Source organism: Balaenoptera borealis, assembly GCF_965194805.1.
Source record: "Balaenoptera borealis genome assembly, chromosome: 16".
Taxonomy (NCBI): domain Eukaryota; kingdom Metazoa; phylum Chordata; class Mammalia; order Artiodactyla; family Balaenopteridae; genus Balaenoptera; species Balaenoptera borealis.
Window position 1 is genome coordinate 16,806,123 of NC_138872.1, and position 26,627 is coordinate 16,832,749.

Consider the following 26,627-nt stretch of genomic DNA (forward strand, 5'->3'; position numbering starts at 1 on the left):
AAGGTAGCAAGGGGCGAACGGCAGTGCCCTCAGGCCCGTGGGCAATGGAGGAGAGGGGTGAGAGTGGTGAACGGAGAGGGTTAAGAAACTGGCAGTTCACAGCAACACCCTCCACTCCTTTCAATTTCTTTTCTGTGAATTTAAATGCATTCTGTCACAGTGAGTTATGTCACCCGAAGGAAATGCCCAACTCGGCGACGGTTTTAAAGATTATTTTTTAGATCACCTATCACTATCCATTTGAGGAACGATTGTTCAATCTGAAAAAATAAATTCAAAACTGTCCCCATCTAAGCAAGATGGAAAAATAACTTTCCCTATTCTTTCCCTTTCTTTCTTTTCATTTTTTTTAAAAGATGGCTTATTCCTGAAGGACAAGATTGAAAATCTGTTTTCACCTTGACATTCTGGCTGGATTTGAGCAGCTTGGTAAGCTGAAGATCATGCCTTGTCAGACAGGTAAACAAATGAATGTGCAGCCAGCTGTGTGACCTCAGGCAATTCACTTAACCTCTCTGAGCTTTAATCTCCTCAGTTGTTTCACTGAGGTAGCAATACTGACCATGATCATCAAATGAAATAATGTCCAGACAGTCCCTGAATGTGAGACAGATGTAAGGTGTCTCTTCCACTAAACTGTCAGTTCCTATAGGGCAGGGAGCAGGCTCTGGCCAATTCTGCCCTCCCTGTAGATCTTATACAGGGCCCGGCCCACAAAAAGTGTTTAATAAATGTGGGATGGATGGATGGTTCAATGGGTGATGGTTTGGTGGGTGGATGTTTGGACATACAAAGAGATGGATGAACGAAGGAAGGATGGATGGAGGCAATGATGTGCTGTAAAATAGCTGTCCAAAACACAAACAAACCAAAAAAGCCCTTACTACAAGTTCCCCAATTTCCATACTGTAAATATTGACACCATGGCCACCAACATGACACCACTGAATGCAGAGTTGGAAAGAGAGGTGCAAAACTGGCATTTACGAGTCTATAGAAGACAGTTCCTGTACCTGAGTGGAAGGAAGGAAGGGAGGGAAGGAGAGAAATAAGGGAGAGAGAAATGAAGAAAGCAGGAAGGAGAAGAGAGGGAGAACCACAGATAAATATCTACCATAGAGAAGAAAATAAAAATATTCCGGTACCAGGGAACACCAGAAAGAGCAATGCCCGAGGAGACAGGAAATCTGCTTTCACCACCATTCATCACGGACTAGAACTGAATCCGCCCATCTCCTGGAGTAAATTATTTCCTGTTTAAGGACGAGGGGTGGGAATGGAGTTTACATAGTACAAAACAATGGTCCTCAATTATCTTTAAGAATTGGAAACCTTTTACTTCCCAATGAAATCTTACTTGAAAAGCACAACAATAATTACAACTGATATTTATTAAGTATTTACTATGTACCGGGTACAGTCCAAGTACGTTGCATGGAATCCTCCCAACAACCCAGTAAAACAGATAATCTTACTATATCCCCAGTTTACCAGAGACGTTGAGGCACTTGCCCAGGGTCACATAATAAGCAGCAGATCCAGGATTTAAATACAGGTGGTGACAGCGGTCCTAACCATTCTGCTCTCATGCCTTAATCAATCAAAAGGAAAAGATGGGCTGTCAGCTGAGCTGCCCCTGCAGGCCCTAAGCCCAGCCGTTCCAGAGGCCCCACAGAGAGCCAGATTCTTGGAAAAGAAGCTGGGGGAACAGGTGTTCATCCTAGTTCTGCCCCTGGTTTGCTGTGTGTCCTTGGAAAAACTTCTTGCCCTCTCTGTGCTTCAGTTTTCTCATTTATAAAACAAGGTGATCATCCCCTACAACTATTATAAATTATACATTAGACAATTCTCATGAGAAGAATCAGGAAGCCTTCAAAGAAAAACAGCTCAAATAAGTCACAATACATACATTTTATTTACCTCCAGGACACCAAGACCCGTTTGATTTAGAATGCACCCATTTTTGAGATTACATGACATTCTTTGAAAAAATAAAACGGTAGTAATCATTTCTCCAATTAAATTAAATCTTGTAAGGATGACTTTATTTTCAAGGATACTTATTTTAAAAGTCACTTTTGTTAATACAGAGTAATATTTAGTTATTAGTTAGTTAGCAATATTTAGCACTGCCTTCATGGACAATTTTACAAATCTGCACGAAATTCAACCTGTTTTTGTGGGGAAAAACAACAGCAAAGAACAAAAGGTGGTCAACCTATTGAGTGTTACTTTCTTCGGGACTCACATCCCTTTGAAAATCTAAAGAGCGATATGGGCTTTTCTCCCCAGAGACATGCAGACACTTGCCAGGCTTTGGGTATAACTTTGGGACAGGAAGGATGAGAGGGACTGCCAGCCCCAGGAGCCAGGATAAGGGAGGATCTTAGTAGAGACAAGAATGTCTCTGAGGTGCCAGGTAATTCTCCAGGTCCATGTTTCAGCAACCTCAATCAATGCAGAAAAAATAGCCAGAAGTGGCTCAGACACTGCCCGAGATTTTAAAATGAAGAATTCTCTTGACAAATAAATCTCTTAATGAAATACAAGCAATTAAGCTAAAAGTCCTATCAAATGCAACCTGTCACTCAGCAGGCTGACACTTAATTGAATTTCTTTTCCCATCCCCTGGCTCCTTTTCCCTGATAAACAAATTCATTCACCGCAGATCAAGTTTCCCTAACCCAGAAACCAAAGATAGTCAATCAACTAATTGACACAACAAAGACTTCTATTAAAAAAAAAAAAAAAGCTCCCCTAATTAAAGTGGGAATGCAATTTTATAATACTCTGCTGCCTGATATTAATTACTCTGTGGTTCACCCTCTCCCTCCTCCTCAGGGACCTGGCAGTGGATTGGGGTTAATGAGGGAATCTCAGACCCAGGTACAAGTCCAAGTTCCAGCTTTATCCTGAGTTTGCTGTGTGATCTTGGAGCCCACTTCCCCCCTCTGTTTTTCATCAGGCGTGACATCAGGGGTAGAACTAGGTGACTTCCAAAGCCGATTCCATCTCTAACCCTTAACTTTTATGATCCAGAGGACAGTCCGATGGCATAGTCTTCACTCTGTGATCGCGGGTCAGCCAGCAGCTGCCAGGAGCTCTCGCCCAGCATTGAACTGAAAAGATAGCCCATCATCAACGGGCTCCTTCTGCCTCTACCTGGCAGACACAACAGCACCTGAATGCATACGCCCCTCTCCCCACGCATTCATCCACACGTTCCCAGGCACGCTCCTTACACACGTGTACACAATCTCTCCTTGCAGCACACACACATACACACACACTCTCTCTCTCTCTCTCCATCAAGGCCAGGAATGCACACACACTGACATACACCCTCATGTATGCACATGAAACACACACACATACAGATACGCATGCATGTAAACAAATGCTCCCTGAGAGATCAAGTCCGCTCAGTCAAGGCCATGCACACACTCTCTCTCCTCCTGAAACACACGCACATCTTTAGACACATGCCCCTCTAGAGAGCAGATCCAGAGCCATGAGTACATGCATCACCTTACCCCAGACTCAGAAGCACATGCTGGGGAATACGTAGCCCCAGACTCCCTTTTAAAGCAAACCACCTCTGAAGAGCCCACACGCACAAACACGCATTTACACACTCTACACACTCCTGTGCCCCACACACCCAAATGCTCCTCTCCTCACGGCCACTGTCAGATGTGAACTTGAACAGGATGTGACCCAGTTTCCCAGTCGCAAGGAAGCTTTGGCTGGGGCAGCCCTGAGGATCTCAGAAACCTGGCGACTGACCCAACAGGCTTATCCAGAACTGTCTGGGTTCCAAAGTTTCTTTCCTTCAACAAAGGGCTACTGAGTGCCTCTCCTGTGCCAGGCACTGCTTGGCAGGGGGAAAGTGAGAGAGACAGACACGGTCCCCCAGAAGTGGCTCTGTTCTTGCAGTCCTTGCCCAGATGCACCAGCAGGTAATGAGGACCCCCCATATCTGGGCCCTGACACAGCCAGGGCTCTAGTTTAGAGGTGGCTTTTTCAAGACATCATGGTTGGGGCTTCCCTGGTGGCGCAGTGGTTAAGAATCCACCTGCCAGTGCAAGGGATACAGGTTCGAGCCCTGGTCCGGGAAGATTCCACATGCTGCGGAGCAGCTAAGCCCGTGCACCACAACTACTGAGCCCACGTGCCACAACTACTGAAGCCCGCACGCCTAGAGCGCGTGCTCCACGACAGGAGAAGCCACCGCAATGAGAAGCCCGCACATCACAACGAAGAGTAGCCCCTGCTCGCCGCAACTAGAGAAAGCCCGCGCGCAGCAACAAAGACCCAACACAGCCAAAAATAAATAAATTAAAAAAAAAAAAACCAAAAAACCATCATGGTCAAGGTGCCTTTGAGCCAGGCCTTACAGGACACAGGAGAGGGTGTACGAGGCAGAGACACAGCATATGAGCAAAGACAGGGAAGCAGGGAAGAGGGGGTACAAAGAGGCGGTGCCAGGCAGAGGTGGGGCAGCCGAGTTCCACCGCTCACTGTCTTCAGGGTGAGGGCGCTCACTGAGCATCTCTGAGCCTCAATTTCCTCATGTGAAAAATGGGGACGATAGCAGTGGCTACCAGAGAAGGACCATCCATTCGCTCAACAAAGAGAGAGGAGCAGCTAGTCTGTGCCGGGCACTGTTCTGGGCACCTGGAGTCACTGTGAAGGTTAGAGGAGGTGATGAATGCCAGCTCTTGGAGCCATGTCTGCACACACTGAGTACCAGCTTGGTGGGCCTGAATGCTAGTGGAAAGAAATAGGGCTCTGGAATGACTGCAATGGTGTTTGGTGCTCTTGAGCAGCGGGGGCAGGAGGGAGCAGATGGAAAGATGGGAGGGCCAGAGGCTGAGGCTGGGAGGCCGGTCTGGAAGAAGAGGAGGAGGGACTGGTGATCGAACTCAGGGGGCATCTCCGGGTGAGAGACACCATCTCAGCCCTGACTTCCTCTGGGCAGCCCCTCACCCCGATTCCTTCCAGGGCAGGGCCCTGGATTCCCCTGCAGGTTTGCAAAGCCAGGCAGGGGTGTTGGTGAGGGGCCCCTTTCCCTCCCCCTCGGACACAGAGCGGGGGCTCCCGGCATCTGATGCCTTCTGTTGGGCTCATCTCCCTGTCTCTGTTTTCATGTTTTCCTCTCTCACGATGGCTGTGTGGAGCACATCTCCCAGAAAATACTTGCTTTTGAAAGTTGTTGCCATAACAACCACTTCATTACACGCCAGGCCCAGTATCTCAGAAATGCAGAATCTTTCCTTAAAAGCGTGCGCTGCACATCAAAGGGGAATAGGAGCTCATTATTTTTACATTATTTTGCAGGCAAATAGATATTTTCCAATACACATTTCTTTTCTAAGTTGATTTTCTTGTTCAGTGGAAATGCACATTTCTTTCTTAACACTTTCCTGCCTGCAGGGCTCAGGGCCTAGAAACCTAAGTTCCTCAAAGTAGGAGGGAGAAGACATTTCTTTTGATGGGATATCCATCCCTCAGCCCATGAAGGGTGGTTTGCTCTAAGTCACAATTTAACTGCACCCAGAAATTCTAGGACAGGAGGAAATTCTCAGTGCAGCACGCACAAGACTTTCTCGGTCTGACTTTGTTGTAACCAAGGTTTCGTAACAAGTGAAGTTAAAGACTTAGGGAGCCAAATCAAACCCAAGCCAAACGGGACTTCCCTGGTGGTCCAGTGGGTAAGACTTTGCACTCCCAGTGCAGGGGGCCTGGGCTCAATCCCTGGTCAGGAAACTAGATCCCGTATGCACGCCTCAACTAAGACCCAGTGCAACCTAAATAAATAAATTTTTTTTTAAAAAAGAGTATCTTAACCAGTTGGGATGGAGATGTGTTCCAGGATTTTGTCTTCTGAACCAGAGGGTGCTGTCAGAATTTAATAGGTTCCTTTAAGTGAAGGCCTAGCATGTATCTCTGCCCTCACTAGCACATAAGCTTCATGACTTTTGTCTGTCTGATTCACTGCTTTACCACCAGAACCTAGAACAGTGCCCGGACCTGTAGGGGTTCAGAAAATATTTGTTGAATGGACCGATGGGTGAATGTGCTGGGAGCACTGCATCTTGTAACAATTCTGCAGAGAAAGGAATCGTCATCCCCGTGATACAGATGAAGAGCTCGAAGTTTATAGTAGTTAATACAATAATAATATTAATAACAATAATAATAACTGACATTTTAAATCTTATTGAAGCATAATATGCATAGGTCCCACAAGCCATGCGGCGCAGCTCCCAACCCCCCAAAATAGTAATATGCATGGAGAGAAATGCACCTATCTTAAGTACACAGCTCCCTGACTTTTCATAAACACCCCTGGGTAACCAACACCCAGATCAAAAAACAAAACATTCGGAGGGAGGAAGGAGGCAGTGAACAGGACCAGTTTCTCTGGTGGCCTTACAAGAACCCACTAAGATGCTGCACATTTGTTTTATGTGGATTTCTGTACGTATTTGTTCTATTTTACAACAGAAAGGGCAAGGCCTACTTAGAGTCACTAAGTCCCATAACTGTTATCCTGACCTCTAATGTCAGAGATCAGATTTGCCTGTTTTTGTGATTTCTGTAAATGGAACCACACAGTGGGTCCCCTTTTGTGCCTGACTTCTTTCTCTCGTCATTGTGTTTTTTTTGTTTTGGGGGTTTTTTTTTTTTGGCCACGCGGCTCGCAGGATCTTAGCTCCCCGACCAGAGATTGAACCTAGGCCTACAGCAGTGAAAGAGCTCATTCCTAACCACTGGACTACCAAGGAATTCCCATAATGTTTTTGAGATTCGTCCACGTCGTGGCAGGTAGCTGACCATCATCCACCTCTCTGCTAATAGCAGCTAACTTTGAATGAACATTTACTGTGTGCCCGGTAAGCTCATGTAATCCTCCCAACACTCTAAGATGAAAGCATTTTCCTAAGTGATTTGTCTGGAGTCCCGCAAACAATGAGTGGGGAATTAAACTCAGAAGTGTATGGCCCCCAAACTCCTGCTGTTGTCAGGAACTTTTTTCCTTGCTGACTCAAGTCTATCGCTAAGCAAGGTCAATAGCTGGACCAGGCCAGGGATGAGAGGAGGGCTTTTTACTCCAATATGATATGGCCTCAGCATCCTAGGCCTCAGCCTTTTGTAACTGCTCTTATATTTCTCAGGCTCCTGCCCTCACTGTCAGGCTGTCAGCTGCTCCCTCCTGCTGGTGCCAATGTGCCTGCCGACAGCCATACCAACAGCTCTTGTTACTTGTAATCCACTATGACCAGGAAGCCAAAAATACAGGGGTTATTAGAACTGTGTGCAAAACAAGAGATAATTGCTATGAATAAGGGCTTGCCTCTCATGGGTCTATAGACAATGAGATCTGTGATAGCTTCACTTCTGTTTGTTTCCTGGGTCCAGAGAGGTGAAGTTTCTAGATAAGCCAAGTACCTCTCTAGTAAATTTTTTCCCTTTTTGAATGCTTTAATAAGAAGGTTTTTTGTTTGGAGTCTGAGGACTTCATTCTTGTATTTCTATAGCTTGTGCTGATGGTCAGTACCTGACAAGTTAGCTCAGGTCTTTTTAGTCCTGAAATCCCATCAGACAAAGCAGCCAGGAGGAACACAAAAGTCCTTTTGCAGCTCTAGGCTCTGAGGCAGAAATGAGTGAAGTGATACTGTGAGGGACTGGTTTCCAGCCTCAGAGCAGAGCTGGTGTCCTGTAATCCTGGGCTTTCATTGGTCTGCTCCAGCTCCACTCTCCCGGGCGAGACTCTCCCACCCCCTCAGGTCCCACTTACCTGATTCTGGACCTGCGCTGGGTGCATAAAATAAGCAGGATGGGACCCACCCAGCCTCGTCCCCTGGCAGCCTCCTGCTCCTGTGCTGTGTAGCCCTCCTGGACAGTCCAGGTCTAGGTAGCATGGTCCCACTCTAGTCCCCCATCTCAGCCTGTCCTTCCCTCCATCAGCGCTCACTTACTTCCACTAGGCACTTTTCAGCTCTCGTTTTTTTTTTGTTTTTTTTTTGCTGCGCCATGTGTCTTGTGGGATCTTAGTTCCCTGACCTGGGATCAAACCTGGGCCCAGGGCAGTGAAAGCTCCGAACCCTAACTGCTGCACTGCCAGGGAATTCCCTCTCAATATTTTTTAAAAAAGGAAAACCTAGGGCTTCCCTGTTGGCGCAGTAGTTGAGAATCTGCCCGCCAATGCAGGGGACACGGGTTCAAGCCCTGGTCTGGGAAGATCCCACATGCCGCGGAGCAACTGGACCCGTGCGCCACAACTACTGAGCCTGTGCGTCTGGAGCCTGTGCTCCGCAACAAGAGAGGCCACAACAGTGAGAGGCCCGCGCACTGTGATGAAGAGTGGCCCCCACTCGCTGCAACTAGAGAAAGCCCTCGCACAGAAACGAAGACCCAACACAGCCAAAAATTAATTAATTAATTAATTAATTAAATTTAAAAAAAAAAGGAAACCTAAACCTTCTCTCCACCCACCTTACCCCCCTTGGAACAAGCCAATTCTGCATCTATTAACCTACTCATTTCCACCTTCCTGACTTCCTATATTCATATCCACTCTCTGGAATCTCTTCTGAACCAGTTTTTAACACCTTACTGGTTTCTTCAGTAATTAATGGGTTAAAAAAAAAAATCTTTGACACCAGTTTAAAAAAAAAAAAGAGTAAATCCGTCCCATGGGCTCACACCATGAGCGTGAGCGCTCGGTTTTCCTGGGTTTCACACTCCCCTAAATCCAGGGCCTGATACCAGAGCGAGCGCCTCTCTTCATGGACAGGTACAGCCATTCGCTCGTTTCCTGACACTTCCTGCCGAAGCTCCTATGGCTGTGCTGTAAAAAGCCACTCCACCCTGGGCCCACAGCTCACGTTTGGCAACTGTGTCCCTTTTAATGGATGCACACGTGTCTGTTGTGGGTACAAACATAATGGTTTCCATGGAGACATGGTCACAATGACTAATTAGACAAAAGAAGAGTGTTTTTCAAAGCCTTGAAAGACATGATGGACGGAATAGACGAACATCATCTTAGTCAGTTGACATATTCCTTCTCATTTATCCCCAGAAACTTCAAAAAATGGTCCCTGGCGACTTGACTTTATTATGGAGTTGGACTCTCTAGCCACTGGGACAGAGCCTTCCAGATTCTCAGCTGCAGGATTCTGATCCTGACACACGTTCCAAAAGCAGCCACAGGGGTACTGGTCCACTGCCAGCATTTCCAGACTAGGCTGTCCCACTCTGGCACCACCTGCTTACTCTCATTATGGCCATTAAGGAGACCAAGGATGCTCCAGGTTTGGCGACCTCATCCTACCCCCTCCAGCACACCAGCCTAACTCAGCCATCAGCTGCCCCACGGGGCTCACCCCACCACCTTCACTTATTTGTTTCAGATGTTGGGTGCATGAAAATTAATAAAAGGACATCTCAGCTAAACTTGGAGTTGGGAAGGCCTGTAGAGGAAGCTCTCATACACTCATCGTCAATTACCCCAAACAGGAAAACATCAATTACCCCCAACCAGAAGACCTCAGTTACTGACCCCAACAGGAAGAGATCAGATTGCATTGACAGAAAGTGCTACTGCTTTACTACCCCAGCAGGAGGAGGAAGACTTCCTTCCCGCCCAGCAACAAGCCCAGCCAATGGAAAACGCCACAGCTCAGCCAATGAGAGGCTGTCGTCACCTGAACTTTTACTTTCCTCCAATGAACTTGAATTTTTTTCCTTGCTGATGACTTCCCTTCCTTGTCCTGTCCTCCTTACTTTAAAAGCCTTCCATGTTGTGTAACCCCTCAGAGTATCTCTCTGTTGCCAGATGAGAGGCTGCCTGATTCATGAACTGTTTAATAAAGCCAACTAGATCTTCAAATTCACTCAGTTAAATTTTGTTTTTTAACAGATGCAGTTTTTCTTGTAGTCCCCTCCCCCTCAACAAAGCTGGGGCAACGAGTATGAACTATCCCACATTCTAAAGAAAAGTGATATTTTCCCCAAGGGCGTGTAAACTTAGCATAATGTACTGGCAAAAATCTCAGAAGTGAGGGAATATCCCCAGGTATTTCTTCCAAAGGCTGTACACTGATCTGCATAAGCTTTTCCACTTTCCTGACCCTCATCCCACCATGATCCCAAACAAAAAGAAAAGTGTTCAGAACACAAAATACCAAGACCTGAAACTACAACTTGACAAGGAAAACTAACCTGTCTCAGATATACTGAGTAATGAGTCCCAAAGCCACGCTATGTAACAGCAAAATAAGAATAATATAATAATATATCTGGATAGAAATGAGAAATGCCTGGACACAAGTAAGAAGCAGATGGCAACTATGCAAACATACTTCAGCTAACTGCCCAAGAAAAAAATCATCTAAAGGCAAAGCATCCAGTCTAGAAGAAAGCACAACCTAAAACTGAAGAAAAGTTTACCAAAGTGCTGTTATAAAACTGCATAATAAGAATACAAATATTTTAAAAGCATAAACTCTTAAGAACAAACATAACAGAAGAAATGACAGTAGAGATATCAAAATTTTGAAGATAAAAAGTGAATGGATGAATGGTAATTGGCCCAGAAAAAGAGAAAATTGAGACCTTCATGTGCCTGCAGGGTGGAGAACCTGCAAACAGAAAACTGATTCAAGCCACAGAACTCTGCATCGACCAGAGCACAATGGAGGCTGGGGTACAGGAGATACTGAAACAGAAGTGACCAAAAGGCTGTATGATGAGCATTTAGAGCTCCAGGTCCCCTTTACTGACCCTGTAAATCCAGGTGATGGTATCTCCCACCCAGCAGCAGAAGAAGGTGGGCAGTTTACTCCCTGGAAAGGTCGAAGCCAGAGGCTCAAGAATGAACATGAATCGCAGCTAATGGTGGGTATAAGGTGCTGTAATTAAAACACTGGAACTGGGCTTCCCTGGTGGTGCAGTGGTTAAGAATCCGCCTGCCAATGCTGGGGTCATGAGTTCAATCTCTGGTCCGGAAGATCCCACATGCCGCGGAGCAACTAAGCCCGTGTGCCACAACTACTGAGCCGGCGCTCTAGAGCCTGCAAGCCACAACTACTGAGCCTGCAAGCCACAACTACTGAAGCCCGCATGCCTAGAGTCCGTGCTCCACAACAAGAGAAGCCACCACAGTGAGAAGCCTGCGCACAGCAAGGAAGAGTAGCCCCGGCTCGCCACAACTAAAGAAAGCCCGCGCGCAGCAACAAAGACCCAAAAATAAAATAAATAAATAAATTTATTTTAAAAAACACTGGATTTAAGTGCAAGGCTATACACTAAATGGGGGGAGATAGAAGTCCTTTCCACACTTAGCCCCCAGAACACTGGCAGACAGGTTGGTGGCCTGAGGCAGGAGAGCCAAGGCCTCCTTTCAGGGAAAACTAGCCCAAGAGAAAAAACTTACGAGATACTGACATTTCAGGCTTCCCAAGGGCACATCTTAATCCCTAGTCCTTTACCCCAAAGTGAAGCCCCCAGCCAACAAGCACCACCGCTGCCAAACTCACTCAGAGATTCCAATAAGCCTTTTAGTGCCTCACTCAAATACAAGCAGATAGCCAGGGATCACCAGATAGTTGGAGGAAACTTGAAAACTGAAAGATAAAGAACAAAACAAACAGAAAACAGCTTCAAAAAACCCAACACAACAGAAGAAGTGTGAGAGGAGGGAAAGTATGACTATAGGAGTAACTCAGTAGAGGACCCTAAATAGAAAAAAATAAAGATAGAGCAATGAAACATGTTATTTAGAAATATGGAAGTAAGACTAGGAAGAAACAACTTAGACTTGAAAGAGGCTGGCAAGAATGAAGAAAGGTAGGAGAGAGTTGATTTTCCTTATGAACCTTGGAAAACAATTTGACTTTTCAAACTGTGCATTTATACTTTTTTTAATGGAAACTAAGCGTTTTTAGAAAAAGAAAAACAAACTTTGAGTCATTAAGTCTTGCAGGCATTCGGGCAGAAAAAGCAAATCATCTACAAATGAGAAAAAGCCTCAGGCTGTCCTCTTGACTTCCACAAAGCCAGAAGATCCTGGGAAAATGGTGTTTCAGTTTAAAACACATGTGAGCCAAGGTCATTCTATCCTGCATAGATGCTGTTCAAGTACAACAGTCATCAGCTAACTCAGGGTGTACTTTAGTTATGACCCTCTCTTGGAAAAACTACTTGATAATAAAATCCAGCAAAGGAAGAGATAAATAAAAAATAGAAAACTCAGAGAGGGAGACATCATGGCAAAAGGACTGAGCATGAGCAATGAGTCCATCTAAAATTAGAATTTATGCCAATGTTCAGATTGTTATTTCATTTAAATATAAATGTTTTTAAATGTAGCAATGTAAAAATAATAATGGAGTTGAGGAGTGAAGTGGGAGGAAACGGGAGAAAGCTAATGTCGTAATGTCCTATAGAGTAGGACATTCCATACCGTCTAACATGTAAACACGTCATTTAAAAACACACGATCCTCAAGGAAATGCAAATTAAAACCACAATGAAATGCTACTATTATCTATTAGAATGACTAAATTTTTTAAAACGACAATGCCAAGTGCTGACAAGATCACAGCACTCACGCGTTACTGGTGGGGATGCAAAATGGTACAGCCACTTAGGAAAACAATTTGGCAGTTCTCTTTTATATAGTCAAACACTTACCATATAACACAACAATCCCAATTCTAGGTACTTACCGAAGACAAATGAAAGTTTATGTCCACAGAAAACCCTGTATGTAATCGTTTAGAGCAGCTTTATTCATACTTGCCACAGCCTGGAAACAATCCAAACGTCCTTGAACTGGTGGGCAGATAAACTGTGGTACATCGATACAATGGACTTAGCAATAAAAAGGAGTGAACTAAAAGACATGACACCATTCATCTCAAATGCAATATACTAAGTGAAAAAAGTCAAACTGCAAAGCCTATCTTCTGTACATGTTACATGATTTTCTGGAAAAGGCAAAACAATAGGCACAGAAAACAGATCAGTGGTTGCCTAGGTCCACGTGTGGAAGAAGGGATTGACTACAAAGGGGTACAGAAAATTTGGGGTGGAGGGTGATGAACCATTCCACATCTTGATTGATTGTGGGGTGACTACATGGCTATGCATTTGTCAAAACTCATAGAACTGACTTAACACGGCTCTGTGAGAAATGCATTAGGGCAGGAATGCAGACAGTAGTCACAGACTTTTCACAAAATATGCCCATGTCTTTTGATTTAATGGACAATATTATGTTGCTCTCTCAAAAATTCCATTGTTGGATTAATTTAAGTATTTTATCTGAGAATGTGATTGTTAATTGTGCTTATTTTATTATACACAGATTTTGGGAATTCCCTGGCAGTCCAGCAGTTATGACTCGGTGCTCTCACTGCTGGGGTGCTGGGTTCGATCCTTGGTCAGGGAACTAAGATCCTGCAAACCACATGGCACGGCCAAAACAAAACAAAACAAAAATCAAACCCAAAAAAACACACAGATTTGAAAAAACATATGACTCCAACCACAATGTTTTCCCTAATCTCTTGTTAAACTTGGAGGAGTCTTTTAGGAAACAATTCCATTGGTGATGACATAATATTTGTTTGAGGTTCAGAAATTCCTTTGGTTTCATTGGTTTCCTTTTCTTCTGTTCATGTCAAGTAAAGTTATAGTTAATGACTTTTACTTTCAAAAGTATCCCATTTCACAAAAATATTGCTACCTATCTCTCTGCCTAGAAACTCCACATAGAAACATAGTGTGATGGTTATGGGGGGTGGGAGGAGGTCTTTTTGTTTTATTTATTGTACTGTTCTGTCATTTTGCATTTTAACACATATGCACTGTTTTTATGAAAACAATGAGTCCTTCCCTGACCCCACCCTAGCTACAATCACAGCTCCCCCCGACCCCATGGCGTGCATGTCACTCTCCTTACTCCAGAGGTGTCGCCACGCGAGTTTCATTCCCTTCCTGGACCACGCATCCTTGAGAACCAAGAGCTCTGTCTTGCTCATCCCTCTATCCCTCAGAGGACCATGGTCCACACAAGTCCTCAATACATGCAGCCGGAATAAAGGAGACCACATACCAAGGCAGGCAAGAGTGAAATCAAAATCCTTCATGAGCTTAAAAAGTAAAAAAAGCATCTCAGAGTTTTCAATCCTGACCTCAGGCGACAGCTTCCCACTGTCTACTTTCCTACAGTGTAAGAGAGAAATCAAGGGAGAAGGGGGACGTGGCTAAAAGCTTAGCTCATAAGAACACTGGGAGACCAAACATGGCCATCTCACTGCCTAACAGCTAGTGACATGTCTCTCTCTCCTCCTAGTGAGAGATTTTGATGGAAACCCAGTGGTTGGGATTCTAGAACCAAGAGTAAACAAAGAGAACTTCAGAATGTGATGGAGCCACAGAAGCCTGGAAGACACCATGGTTAAGCAGAGATTGAATAGATAAATCCAACAGACTCCTTGGCATTCATGAAGTCAACATGAATTATTTGTAAGCCGTCTTCAAACATGATGACATGAGATCACTTGTTATTTCACTGAGGAATGAATTCAACTTACATGCACTGCAGAGCTGGGTGTAGGAGGTATTGAAGGTGAGTCCCTTGGATAGTGAGTGAGCCAAGCCCACCACCAGTGCATTTCAACAGGGTCTGTTGCTCTCTCTTTGTCCTTACATGTCCCCCCAACTACTCCCAAGTGGTGAAACTTTGCTGTTGTGAGAAATGGCTCCAAAATAAATCCAACTGCTTTTGTTGGTAATAGAAGTAAAGAGGAAATGAAGAAAAAGTGAAAGCATCCAAGAAAGTGATGATGTAGAGCTATATATACTGAAAAAGAATATCAAATTATAGTGTAGCTCAAATCGACCATGTGAATGACTTCAATATAGTACATTCAAGATGGAAATCAGAAAATGTGACTCATGAAACTTAGAAAGTTCTTCCATCATAGACAAAAGTGCTTATCAAATGAAAGCTTGGTTGGTTTGTTTGATCCTTCATTTGATTCAACCAATATTACTGACGTCCTACTATGGCCCAAGCACTGGTCTTGGCCCTGCGGATGTGAAAGTGAGGAGAACAAAGTCCCTGCTCTCGTGGAGCTTACTGTCCAGTGGAGGAAGACAATAAATAAATACATCCTACGTCAGGCGGAGACAAACTGTGAAGAAAAACTAAGCAGGAAGAGGGATAAAGAGTGAAGGGAGCTGATATTTTAGGTGGAGTGGTCAAGAGAGCCTCTCTGGGAAGGTGTCAATCGAGCAGAAACCTGAAGGAGGCGAGGGAGGGAGCCACATGGATCCCTGGGGGAATATGCATGGGTGTTTCAAGCAGGAAGAACAGCAAGTGCAAAGGCCCTGAGGTGGGAAGACACTTGGAAGAATAGCAAGGAGGCCAAAGAGGCTGGAACAAGAGCAAAGGGAGGAGCAGCAGGAGATGAGCCCGGAGGGGGAGGAGGGCAGACCCGTAGGGCCACGTAGGCCACTGCAAGGACCTCGGCTCTGACTCTGAGTGGAAGGGACACCACTCGAGGGTGGTGGGCAGAAACTGGTATGATTTGACTCCAGTTGCTCACAGGATCCTTCAGCTGCTGTGCAGAGAATAACCGGCAGGGAGAGAAGTTCAGGGGAGGGAGAGCAGCGAAGAGGCTACTGCAATAATCCACGTCATTTGCTGGGAGCCTGGACAAAGGTGGTAAAGTGGAAATGGTGAAAAATGGTCTGATTTGGGAAATAGTTTGAAAAACATATTCATATGCCGGGGTGGGGGGGTGGGGGAGTGGTCGTGCCCATCCCTAGAAGGTGTCAAGGGTGTACTTGGAGCAAGAATCTTTTACTTGTGTTGAGCCATTTACATTGATTTAAATATTGCTTTAAATTATGCATTATATTCTTAAATCTATTGCTGATAATGAATAATGGCTTATGTTCAGTTTTAGCATCATTCTCATTTTGATAAGAATGACCCACTTAGGGTGCTATAGGGTGACTGATTCATGGGCAATCCCATTGTTGGGAAGCAAGATTCAGGTCCAGACACAGCCAACTACTTGTGCTTGGTGTCAGATATCCAAATGGCAGTAAGTACACTCAGGGCACCCAGGAGGATACACGTGACCTAGTCTGGCTTAGCCATAAGGCCAACGATTAAGACAAAAGTTGTGTGTTTTTACAACTACCAGGGAGGATGCTTTAGACAACAAATCCAGCAGATTAACATGGCCTCAGTCCTATTCAGTGATGCTCTAGCACCATGGAGTTTGACCACAGGAAGGGGCAAATGGACAGTCTCATGCAGCCACATGGGCAATGAAACCTCTCTGCCTTCAGGTCCCAGGCCAGGAAGTAGAGGATGGGTGGGGAAACTGCCAGGCTTCCTGCTTACCTGCAAGGTCTCCTCCACTGTTTTGCTATGAAGCCTCTAAACCTCGATAACTATTCATGACTTTGTTTGTTGTTGTTGTAAGGGTTGAATGAGATGGTGGAGTCAGTTTTCCAAATTGGGGAGGGGTTGGAATCAAATAGGCTTGAGTAAACATGCCACCTCTGCCCCATACTTACTCCGTGACTTGAAAATTGCTTAGCCCCTCTGCACCTCAAAGGTAGGAATAACGGTACCTACCTCACATGTGAAAAGCCAAGTGAAAAGGATATGAGACCATGTATGTCCAAGTGCCCAACACTGCACTTGGCACTTAGAAAGCCCTGGGCCACGTTTGGCCCTGACGCTGGCTTCGTGAATGTTCCATTGCAAGTCCCAGAGTTGGGAAGTGATTTCTGAAGGGGTTGAAGGACCTTGAGGGGCCCCTTGGGTCTGTGAATATTAGACCCCAGTGGACTTGTGCATCCCCAGACGACTGGACCACACTGGGCTTGTGCATTCTCAGATTGGACCATACTGGGCTTGTACATCTCTAGACTGGATCACACTGGGCTTGCGCATCCCCAAACTGGACCACACTGGGCTCATGCATCTGGCTGGCCCTTCTTTTCCCAGATGGAGAATCAAGCCCAAAAGAAAAGAGAGAGTTAGCCAAGGCCACATGGCCAGTAAGAGTCAAAGCCATAGCTGGGACTCGGAGCCTGGTGCTTCCTCCCTTACCCAATACTAGCTCCCGCATTCACACCCTTTACAATTTGACAGAGATCCCCAGGTGCTGCCGTGAGCTACCCCAAGATGCTCTTTGGAGCTGATGCAAAACATTTTGTTTTGTGTCACACCTGTGGTGACAGCTGAGTGAAACTGAATGTTCACAGTCATTCTGCTCAGAAACCACACATGCGTTCCATGTAATCGGAGTTTCAGAATGAATCAGGTTTCCAAACTCTCCTCTCTCCATCTAATCGCATGTCTGTATATGGTAACCTTTAGAAAATGAGTCTAATAATTAGTCATCTTGGCCTAGTTAAAGAAAACAGTATGTTCTCCAATTTCACTTTGTTTTCAACAAGAGAGTGATGCCAACGGTAATTTTCACCATGGTGAAAATGTGCTTCTCGGCTGGGCCCTGCCGTCGACCATCAACCTAGACAAATCCAGCGCCCACACCTGCCCGGTGCTTTCCCACAGCTCACCCTTTAACCAGGCTGTGACCCCCAGGTGCCCTCCCCCCACACACACATCTATTGACACCAACTGTGTACTGGGCCCTATCTGAGATGTTTTGGACTCATCATTACACTTAATCATCTTTGCAAAACAAACCTTACTGCCCCATTTTGGAAATGAAAAATTTAAGAGCCTGAGGGTCCCTGCCTACTGTCCAAATCCCAGGTCCAGGCCCTCTCCCCCTTTCTCCCTGCACTCTAGCCAAGCTGCCTCCTTGCAGTTCCTCAAAGGCAGTGAGCTCATTCTCACCCCAGGGCCTTTGCACATGCAGAGTCCTCCATCTGAAATGCTCTTCCTCCTGACTCTGTGCCTAGGTAACTCCTACTCACCCTTCAGATCTCAATTCAAGTATAATTTCCTAAGGGAAGAACCCCTCACACCTTCCCATATGGTCCCATAGTTCTTTACTCACATCACACCAGCCTTCCTCTCCTTTCAAAGCAGCTATCTCAACTTGTCGTTTCACGTTTATGGGATGATTTGCTATTATCTGACCTTCCCACAAAAGCATGAACTCCAGGAAGGTAGGGATGGGGCATCTTGTCCACCACTCTGTTCCCACACCTAAAAAGGACACATAATAAGAGTTTAGTTACTACACTGGATGGATGATGGATAAATGGGCGGATGGATGGATGATGGATGATTACAAAATCTAAAAAACAAAAACAAACAAAGACAAAAAACTTTCCATCCACCCGGGTAAGAGACGGGGCCAGAACACAAGCCCAAAGCCTCCGACTTGTCACACTTGCTCTGCTCTGCCTGATGATCATCCAATCCCACAACCACCACCACAACCAGCACAAACACACAGGGACACGCACACGCACACGCAACCCCCAGACTCTGGACCTAGAAGACTGTGCCCACTTCCATAGAGCAATCTACGGAAGCAAAACTCTCCAGGCGGTAACCGTCCTGTCCAAATTGTCCCCACACGCCCTCCACACACACCACATCCCACATCCCACATGCCCGGAGCTTCCAAGGTGCTGATTCAATGGATCCAGAAGGGCCCCCAAACCCACACTGTTAACATGCACCCAGGTAATTTTGAAGGGCGTGTGTCCCAGGCCTCCGTTTGAGGGTCCCTAGACTAGGGCGAATCCCGAGGAGCGGGTGGAGATGCGGTGAGCCACCCACTGGAGAAGCTGTGATGGCCGCAGAAGCTGGGGCCATGCTGCCCTCTGGTGGTCATGGTGTCGCTGCAGCTGCTAGGCTTCCTGAAGGACAGTGGCCCATAGCGGCCGCGCACCTTCGTTCCATCCCTGACTCAACAATGACCTCTCCAGGACTTCTTTCTCTTTGCAAATGGAACACAGTGTTTTCCAAACTTTGGCTCTCCGGGTAGCATCACCATTTTGTCCATCTCATATGACACCCACTCTATTTTTTTTTTTCTCTAAATGTTAGTGTATAAAATAACTTTTTCCCCCTTTTTTTGGCCACACCACGTGGCTTGTGGGATCTTAGTTCCCTGACCAGGGGTTGAACCCAGGCCGACCACAGTGAAAGCACGGAATCCTAACCACTGGACCGCCAGGGAATTCCCTAAAATAACTCATTTTAAAAAAAGAAAGGTTAGTGCACCACAGCTAGCCGGGAGGGAGGCAGCTGCCGAAGAGGCAAGAGACTTTTTCTTCCCTCTTTGTTTCCTGGTGCGCGAGGAGAGGGGATTCAGAGCGCCGCCTAAACGAGCTCCAGAGACGGGTGCGAGCCGCGGCTAGCAGCTCGGATCCCACAGCAACAGGGGTGCAGAGGGAAAAACGGAGAGATTCCCGCACAGAGGCTCGGCGCCGAGCAGCACTCACCAGCCCGAGAGGCTTGTCTGCTCACCCGCCGGGGCGGGCGGGGCTGGGAGCTGAGGCTCGGGCTTCGGTCGGATCGCAGGGAGAGGACTGGGATTGGCGGCGTGAACACAGCCTGAAGGGGTTAGCGCACCACAGCTGGCTGGGAGGGAGTCCGGGAAAAAGTCTGCAGCTGCCGAAGAGGCAAGAGACTTTTTCTTGCCTCTTTGTTTCGCGGCCCGCAAGGAGAGGGGATTCAGAGCGCCGCCTAAACGAACTCCAGAGATGGGTGCGAGCCGCGGCTATCAGCGCGGACCCCAGAGACGGGCGTGAGACGCTAAGGCTGCTGCTGCCGCCACCAAAAAGCCTGTGTGCGAGCACAGGTCACTCTCCACACCGCCCCTCCCGGCAGCCGGTGCAGCCCGCCACTGCCAGGGTCCCGTGATCCGGGGACAACTTCCCGGGGAGAACGCACGGTGCGCCTCGGGCTGCTGCAACGTCACGACGCCTCTGACGCCGCAGGCTCGCCCCGCCTCCTCCGTACCGCTCCCTCCCCCCGGCCTGAGTGAGCCAGAGCCCCCGAAGCAGCTGCTCCTTTAAGCCCGTTCTGTCTGGGCGGGGAACAGACGCCCTCAGGCGACCTACACGCAGAGGAGGGTCCAAATCCAAAACTGAACCCCAGGAGCTGTTCGAACAAAGAAGAGAAAGGGAAATCTCTCCCAGCAGCCTCAGAAGCAGCGGATTAAAACTCCACAAACAACTTGATGTGCCTGCATCTGTTGAATACCTGAATAGACAACGAATCATCCCAAATTCAGGAGGTTGTCTTTGGGAGCAGGATATATTAATTTTTCCCCTTTTCCTTTTTTTGTGAGTGTATATGTATATGCTTCTGGGTGAGATTTTGTCTGTATAGCTTTGCTTTATAATAGCTTTATTTTACTTCACTATATTATATCCTCATTCTTTCTTTCTTTCTATTTTTTCTCCCTTTTACTCTGAGCCATGTGGATGAAAGGCTCTTGGTGCTCCAGCCAGGCATCAGGGCTGTGCCTCTGAGGTGGGAGAGCCAACTTCAGGACACTGGTCCACAAGAGACCTCCCAGCTCCACGTAATACCAAACGGCAAAAATCTCTCAGAGCTCTCCATCTCAACATCAGGACCCAGCTTCACTCAACAACCAGCAAGCTACAGTGCTGGACACCCTATGCCAAACAACTAGCAAGACAGGAACACAGCCCCATCCATTAGCAGAGAGGCTGCCTAAAATCATAATAAGGCCACAGACACCCCAAAATACACCACCAGACATGGACGTGCCCACCAGAAAGACAAGATCCAGCCTCATCCACCAGAACACAGGCACTAGTTCCCTCCACCAGGAAGCCTACACAACCCACTGAACCAACCTTAGCCACTGGGGACAGATACCAAAAACAATGGGAACTACGAACCTGCAGCCTGTGAAAAGGAGAGCCCAAACACAGTAAGATAAGCAAAATGAGATGACAGAAAAACACACAGCAGATGAAGGAGCAGGGTCAAAACACACCAGACCTAACAAATGAAGAGGAAATAGGTAGTCTACCTGAAAAAGAATTCAGAATAATGATAGTAAGGATGATCCAAAATCTTGGGAATAGAATAGACAAAATGCAAGAAACATTTAACAAGGATGTAGAAGAACTAAAGAGGAACCAAGCAACGATGAAAAACACAATAAATGAAATTAAAAATACTCTAGATGGGATCAATAGCAGAATAACTGAGGCAGAAGAACGGATAAGTGATCTGGAAGATAAAATGGTGGAAATAACTACTGCAGAGCAGGATAAAGAAAAAAGAATGAAAAGAACTGAGGACAGTCTCAGAGACCTCTGGGACAACATTAAACGCACCAACATTCGAATTATAGGGGTCCCAGAAGAAGAGAAAAAGAAAGGGACTGAGAAAATATTTGAAGAGATTATAGTTGAAAACTTCCCTAATATGGGAAAGGAAATAGTTAATCAAGTCCTGGAAGCATAGAGAGTCCCATACAGGATAAATCCAAGGAGAAACACACCAAGACACATATTAATCAAACTGTCAAAAATTAAATATAAAGAAAACATATTAAAAGCAGCAAGGGAAAAACAACAAATAACACATAAGGGAATCCCCATAAGGTTAACAGCTGATCTTTCAGCAGAAACTCTGCAAGCCAGAAGGGAGTGGCAGGATATACTTAAAGTGATGAAGGAGAAAAACCTACAACCAAGATTAATCTACCCAGCAAGGATCTCATTCAGATTTGATGGAGAAATTAAAACCTTTACAGACAAGCAAAAGCTGAGAGAGTTCAGCACCACCAAACCAGCTTTACAACAAATGCTAAAGGAACTTCTCTAGGTAAGAAACACAAGAGAAGGAAAACACCTATAACAACAAACCCAAAACATTTAAGAAAATGGGGATAGGAACATACATATCGATAATTACCTTAAATGTAAATGGATTAAATGCTCCCACCAAAAGACACAGACTGGTTGAATGGATACAAAAACAAGACCCATATATATGCTGTCTACAAGAGACCCACTTCAGACCTAGAGACACATACAGACTGAAAGTGAGGGGATGGAAAAAGATATTCCATGCAAATGGAAATCAAAAGAAAGCTGGAGTAGCAATTCTCATATCAGACAAAATAGACTTTAAAGTAAAGACTATTACAAGAGACAAAGAAGGACACTATATAATGATCAAGGGATCAATCCAAGAGGAAGGTATAACAATTGTAAATATTTATGCACCCAACATAGGAGCACCTCAATACATAAGGCAAATACTAACAGCCATAAAAGGGGAAATCGACAGCAACACAATCATAGTAGGGGACTTTAACACCCCACTTTCACCAATGGACAGATCATCCAAAATGAAAATAAATAAGGAAACACAAGCTTTAAATGATACATTAAACAAGATGGACTTAATTGATATTTATAGGACATTCTACCCAAAAACAACAGAATACACATTTTTCTCAAGTGCTCATGGAACATTCTCCAGGATAGATCATATCTTGGGTCACAAATCAAGCCTTGGTAAATTTAAGAAAATTGAAATCGTATCAAGTATCTTTTCCGACCACAATGCTATGAGACTAGATATCAATTACAGGAAAAGATCTGTAAAAAATACAAACACATGGAGGTTACACAATACACTACTTAATAACGAAGTGATCACTGAAGAAATCAAAGGGGAAATCAAAAAATACCTAGAAACAAATGACAATGGAGACACAACGACCCAAAACCTATGGGATGCAGCAAAAGCAGTGCTAAGAGGGAAGTTTATAGCAATACAAGCCTACCTCAAGAAACAGGAAACATCTTGAATAAACAACCTAACCTTGCACCTGAAGCAATTAGAGAAAGAAGAACAAAAAAACCCCAAAGCTAGCAGAAGGAAAGAAATCATAAAGATCAGATCAGAAATAAATGAAAAAGAAATGAAGGAAACAATAGCAAAAATCAATGAAACTAAAAGCTGGTTCTTTGAGAAGATAAACAAAGTTGATAAACCATTAGCCAGACTCATCAAGAGAAAAAGGGAGAAGACTCAAATCAATAGAATTAGAAATGAAAAAGGAGAAGTAACCACTGACACTGCAGAAATACAAAAGATCATGAGAGATTACTACAAGCAACTCTATGCCAAAAAAATGGACAACCTGGAAGAAATGGACAAATTCTTAGAAAGGTATAACCTTCCAAGACTGAACCAGGAAGAAAGAGAAAATATGAACAGACCAATCACAAGCACTGAAATTGAAACTGTGATTAAAAACCTTCCAACAAACAAAAGCCCAGGACCAGATGGCTTCACAGGTGAATTCTATCAAACATTTAGAGAAGAGCTAACACCTATCCTTCTCAAACTCTTCCAAAATATTGCAGAGGGAGGAACACTCCCAAACTCATTCTACGAGGCCACCATCATCCTGATACCAAAACCAGACAAAGATGTCACAAAGAAAGAAAACTACAGGCCAATATCACTGATGAACATAGATGCAAAAATCCTCAACAAAATACTAGCAAACAGAATCCAACAGCACATTAAAAGGATCATACACCATGATCAAGTGGGGTTTATCCCAGGAATGCAAGGATTCTTCAATATACACAAATCAATCAACGTGATACACCATATTAACAAATTGAAGGAGAAAAACCATATGATCATCTCAATAGATGCAGAGAAAGCTTTTGACAAAATTCAACACCCATTTATGATAAAAGCCCTGCAGAAAGTAGGCATAGAGGGAACTTTCCTCAACATAATAAAGGCCATATATGACAAACCCACAGCCAACATTGTCCTCAATGGTGAAAAACTGAAACCATTTCCACTAAGATCAAGAACAAGACAAGGTTGCCCAATCTCACCACTATTATTCAACATAGTTTTGGAAGTGTTAGCCACAGCAATCAGAGAAGAAAAAGAAATAAAAGGAATCCAAATCGGAAAAGAAGAAGTAAAGCTGTCACTGTTTGCAGATGACATGATACTATACATAGAGAATCCTAAAGATGCTACCAGAAAACTACTAGAGCTAATCAATGAATTTGGTAAAGTAGCAGGATACAAAATTAATGCACAGAAATCTCTTGCATTTCTATACACTAATGATGAAAAATCTGAAAGTGAAATTAAGAAAACACTCCCGTTTACCATTGCAACAAAAAGAATAAAATATCTAGGAATAAACCTACCTAAGGAGACAAAAGACCTGTATGCAGAAAATTATAAGATGCTGATGAAAGAAATTAAAGATGATACAAATAGGTGGAGAGATATACCATGTTCTTGGATTGGAAGAATCAACATTGTGAAAATGACTCTACTACCCAAAGCAATCTACAGATTCAATGCAATCCCTATCAAACTACCCAAGGCAATTTTCACAGAACTAGAACAAAAAAATTCACAATTTGTATGGAAACACAAAAGACCCCGAATAGCCAAAGCAATCTTGAGAACGAAAAATGGAGCTGGGGGAATCAGGCTCCCTGACTTCAGACTATATTACAAAGCTACAGTAATCAAGACAGTTTGGTACTGGCACAAAAACAGAAATATAGATCAATGGAACAGGATAGAAAGCCCAGAGATAAACCCACGCACATATGGTCACCTTATCTTTGATAAAGGAGGCAAGCATATACAGTGGAGAAAAGACAGCCTCTTCAATAAGTGGTGCTGGGAAAATTGGACAGGTACATGTAAAAGTATGAAATTAGAACACTCCCTGACACCATGCACAAAAATAAACTCAAAATGGATTAAAGACCTAAGTGTAAGGGCAGACACTATCAAACTCTTAGAGGAAAACATAGGCAGAACACTCTATGACATACATCACAGCAAGATTCTTTTTGACCCAGCTCCTAGAGAAATGGAAATAAAAACAAAAATAAACAAATGGGACCTAATGAAACTTAAAAGCTTTTGCACAGCAAAGGAAACCATAAACAAGACCAAAAGACAACCATCAGAATGGGAGAAAATATTTGCAAATGAAGCAACTGACAAAGGATTAATCTCCAAGATTTACAAGCAGCTCATGCAGCTCAATAACAAAAAAACAAACAACCCAATCCAAAAATGGGCAGAAGACCTAAATAGACATTTCTCCAAAGAAGATATACAGATTGCCAACAGACACATGAAAGAATGCTCAACATCATTAATCATTAGAGAAATGCAAATCAAAACTACAATGAGATATCATCTCACACCTGTCAGAATGGCCATCATCAAAAAATCTAGAAACAATAAATGCTGGAGAGGGTGTGGAGGAAAGGGAACACTCTTGCACTGTTGGTGGGAATGTAAATTGATACAGCCACTATGGAGAACAGTACGGAGGTTCCTTAAAAAACTACAAATAGAACTACCATACGACCCAGCAATCCCACTACTGGGCATATACCCTGAGAAAACCATAGTTCAAAAAGAGTCATGTACCAAAATGTTCATTGCAGCTCTATTTACAATACCCAGGACATGGAAGCAACCTAAGTGTCCATCATCGGATGAATGGATAAAGAAGATGTGGCACATATATACAATGGAATATTACTCAGCCATAAAAAGAAATGAAATGGAGGTATTTGTAATGAGGTGGATGGAGTTAGAGTCTGTCATACAGAGTGAAGTAAGTCAGAAAGAGAAAAACAAATACAGTATGCTAACACATATATATGGAATCTAAGGGGAAAAAAAAAAAGGCCATGAAGAACCTAGTGGCAAGACGGGAATAAAGACACAGACCTACTAGAGAATGGACTTGAGGATATGGGGAGGGGGAGGGGTGAGATGTGACAGGGTGAGAGAGTGTCATGGACATATATACACTACCAAATGTAAAATAGATAGCTAGTGGGAAGCAGCCGCATAGCACAGGGAGATGAGCTGGGTGCTTTGTGACCATCTAGAGGGGTGGGATGGGGAGGGTGGGAGGGAGGGAGATGCAAGAGGGAAGAGATATGGGAACATATGTATATGTATAACTGATTCACTTTGTTATAAAGCAGAAACTAACACACCATAAAAAAAAATAAAAATAAAAAAATAAAAATAAAAAAAGAAACCTGAATCTTCACAGTAGATGGGGGAAAAAAACAATTTTACTCACTATAAATAGGACAGGGGAGGGACATATGGAGGAGTGGGGAAAAAAGAAAACAAGGATTACCAAAAATTTTTTTAAATAAAGATTACCATTTGACAAACAAATATAAACAATGACTTGCCCAGGCGGTGAAAGTATAAAGAACAGCGCAGAAATTATCATAAAAGTCAGGATAGGGGTGACCTCTGGGTGAAGGAAGGAGGCTGTAATTGGGAAAGGATAGTGGGAGTTCCCAGAAACCCAACTCGCCTTAATCTGAGAAGTCATTACAATCATGTGTTAACCTGGACATATGAGTTGATTGCATTTTTTTCTGTATTTTTATCTCACAATAAGAAAAAGTGATGAAACTTAAAAATAAGCAGTGAAATACAAGTAATTTACAACCACACACCTGAAACTAAGGGAGATGACATTGAGCAGCTGTGTTAGGGGCGGGGACCTACCTGGCCGTGGGATGCTGGGAAGAGCTCTTGGCCTCCTGAT

General features: G+C 44.5%; 1 protein-coding gene across 2 annotated transcripts in view; it reads right to left on the reverse strand.

Moving 5' to 3' along the window:
* The window catches only part of TOX2 (TOX high mobility group box family member 2), a 270,975-nt gene that overhangs the window by 237,988 nt on the left and 6,360 nt on the right, over positions 1–26,627 (reverse strand). The window contains exon 2 of one of the 2 annotated variants that reach the window (XM_082361736.1): positions 18,075–18,226. In XM_082361736.1, coding sequence (XP_082217862.1) covers positions 18,075–18,226 — 152 coding nt within the window. Of the gene's footprint in view, positions 1–18,074; positions 18,227–26,627 lie in introns of those variants that run through there. The other variant, XM_082361740.1, reaches the window with a different exon arrangement.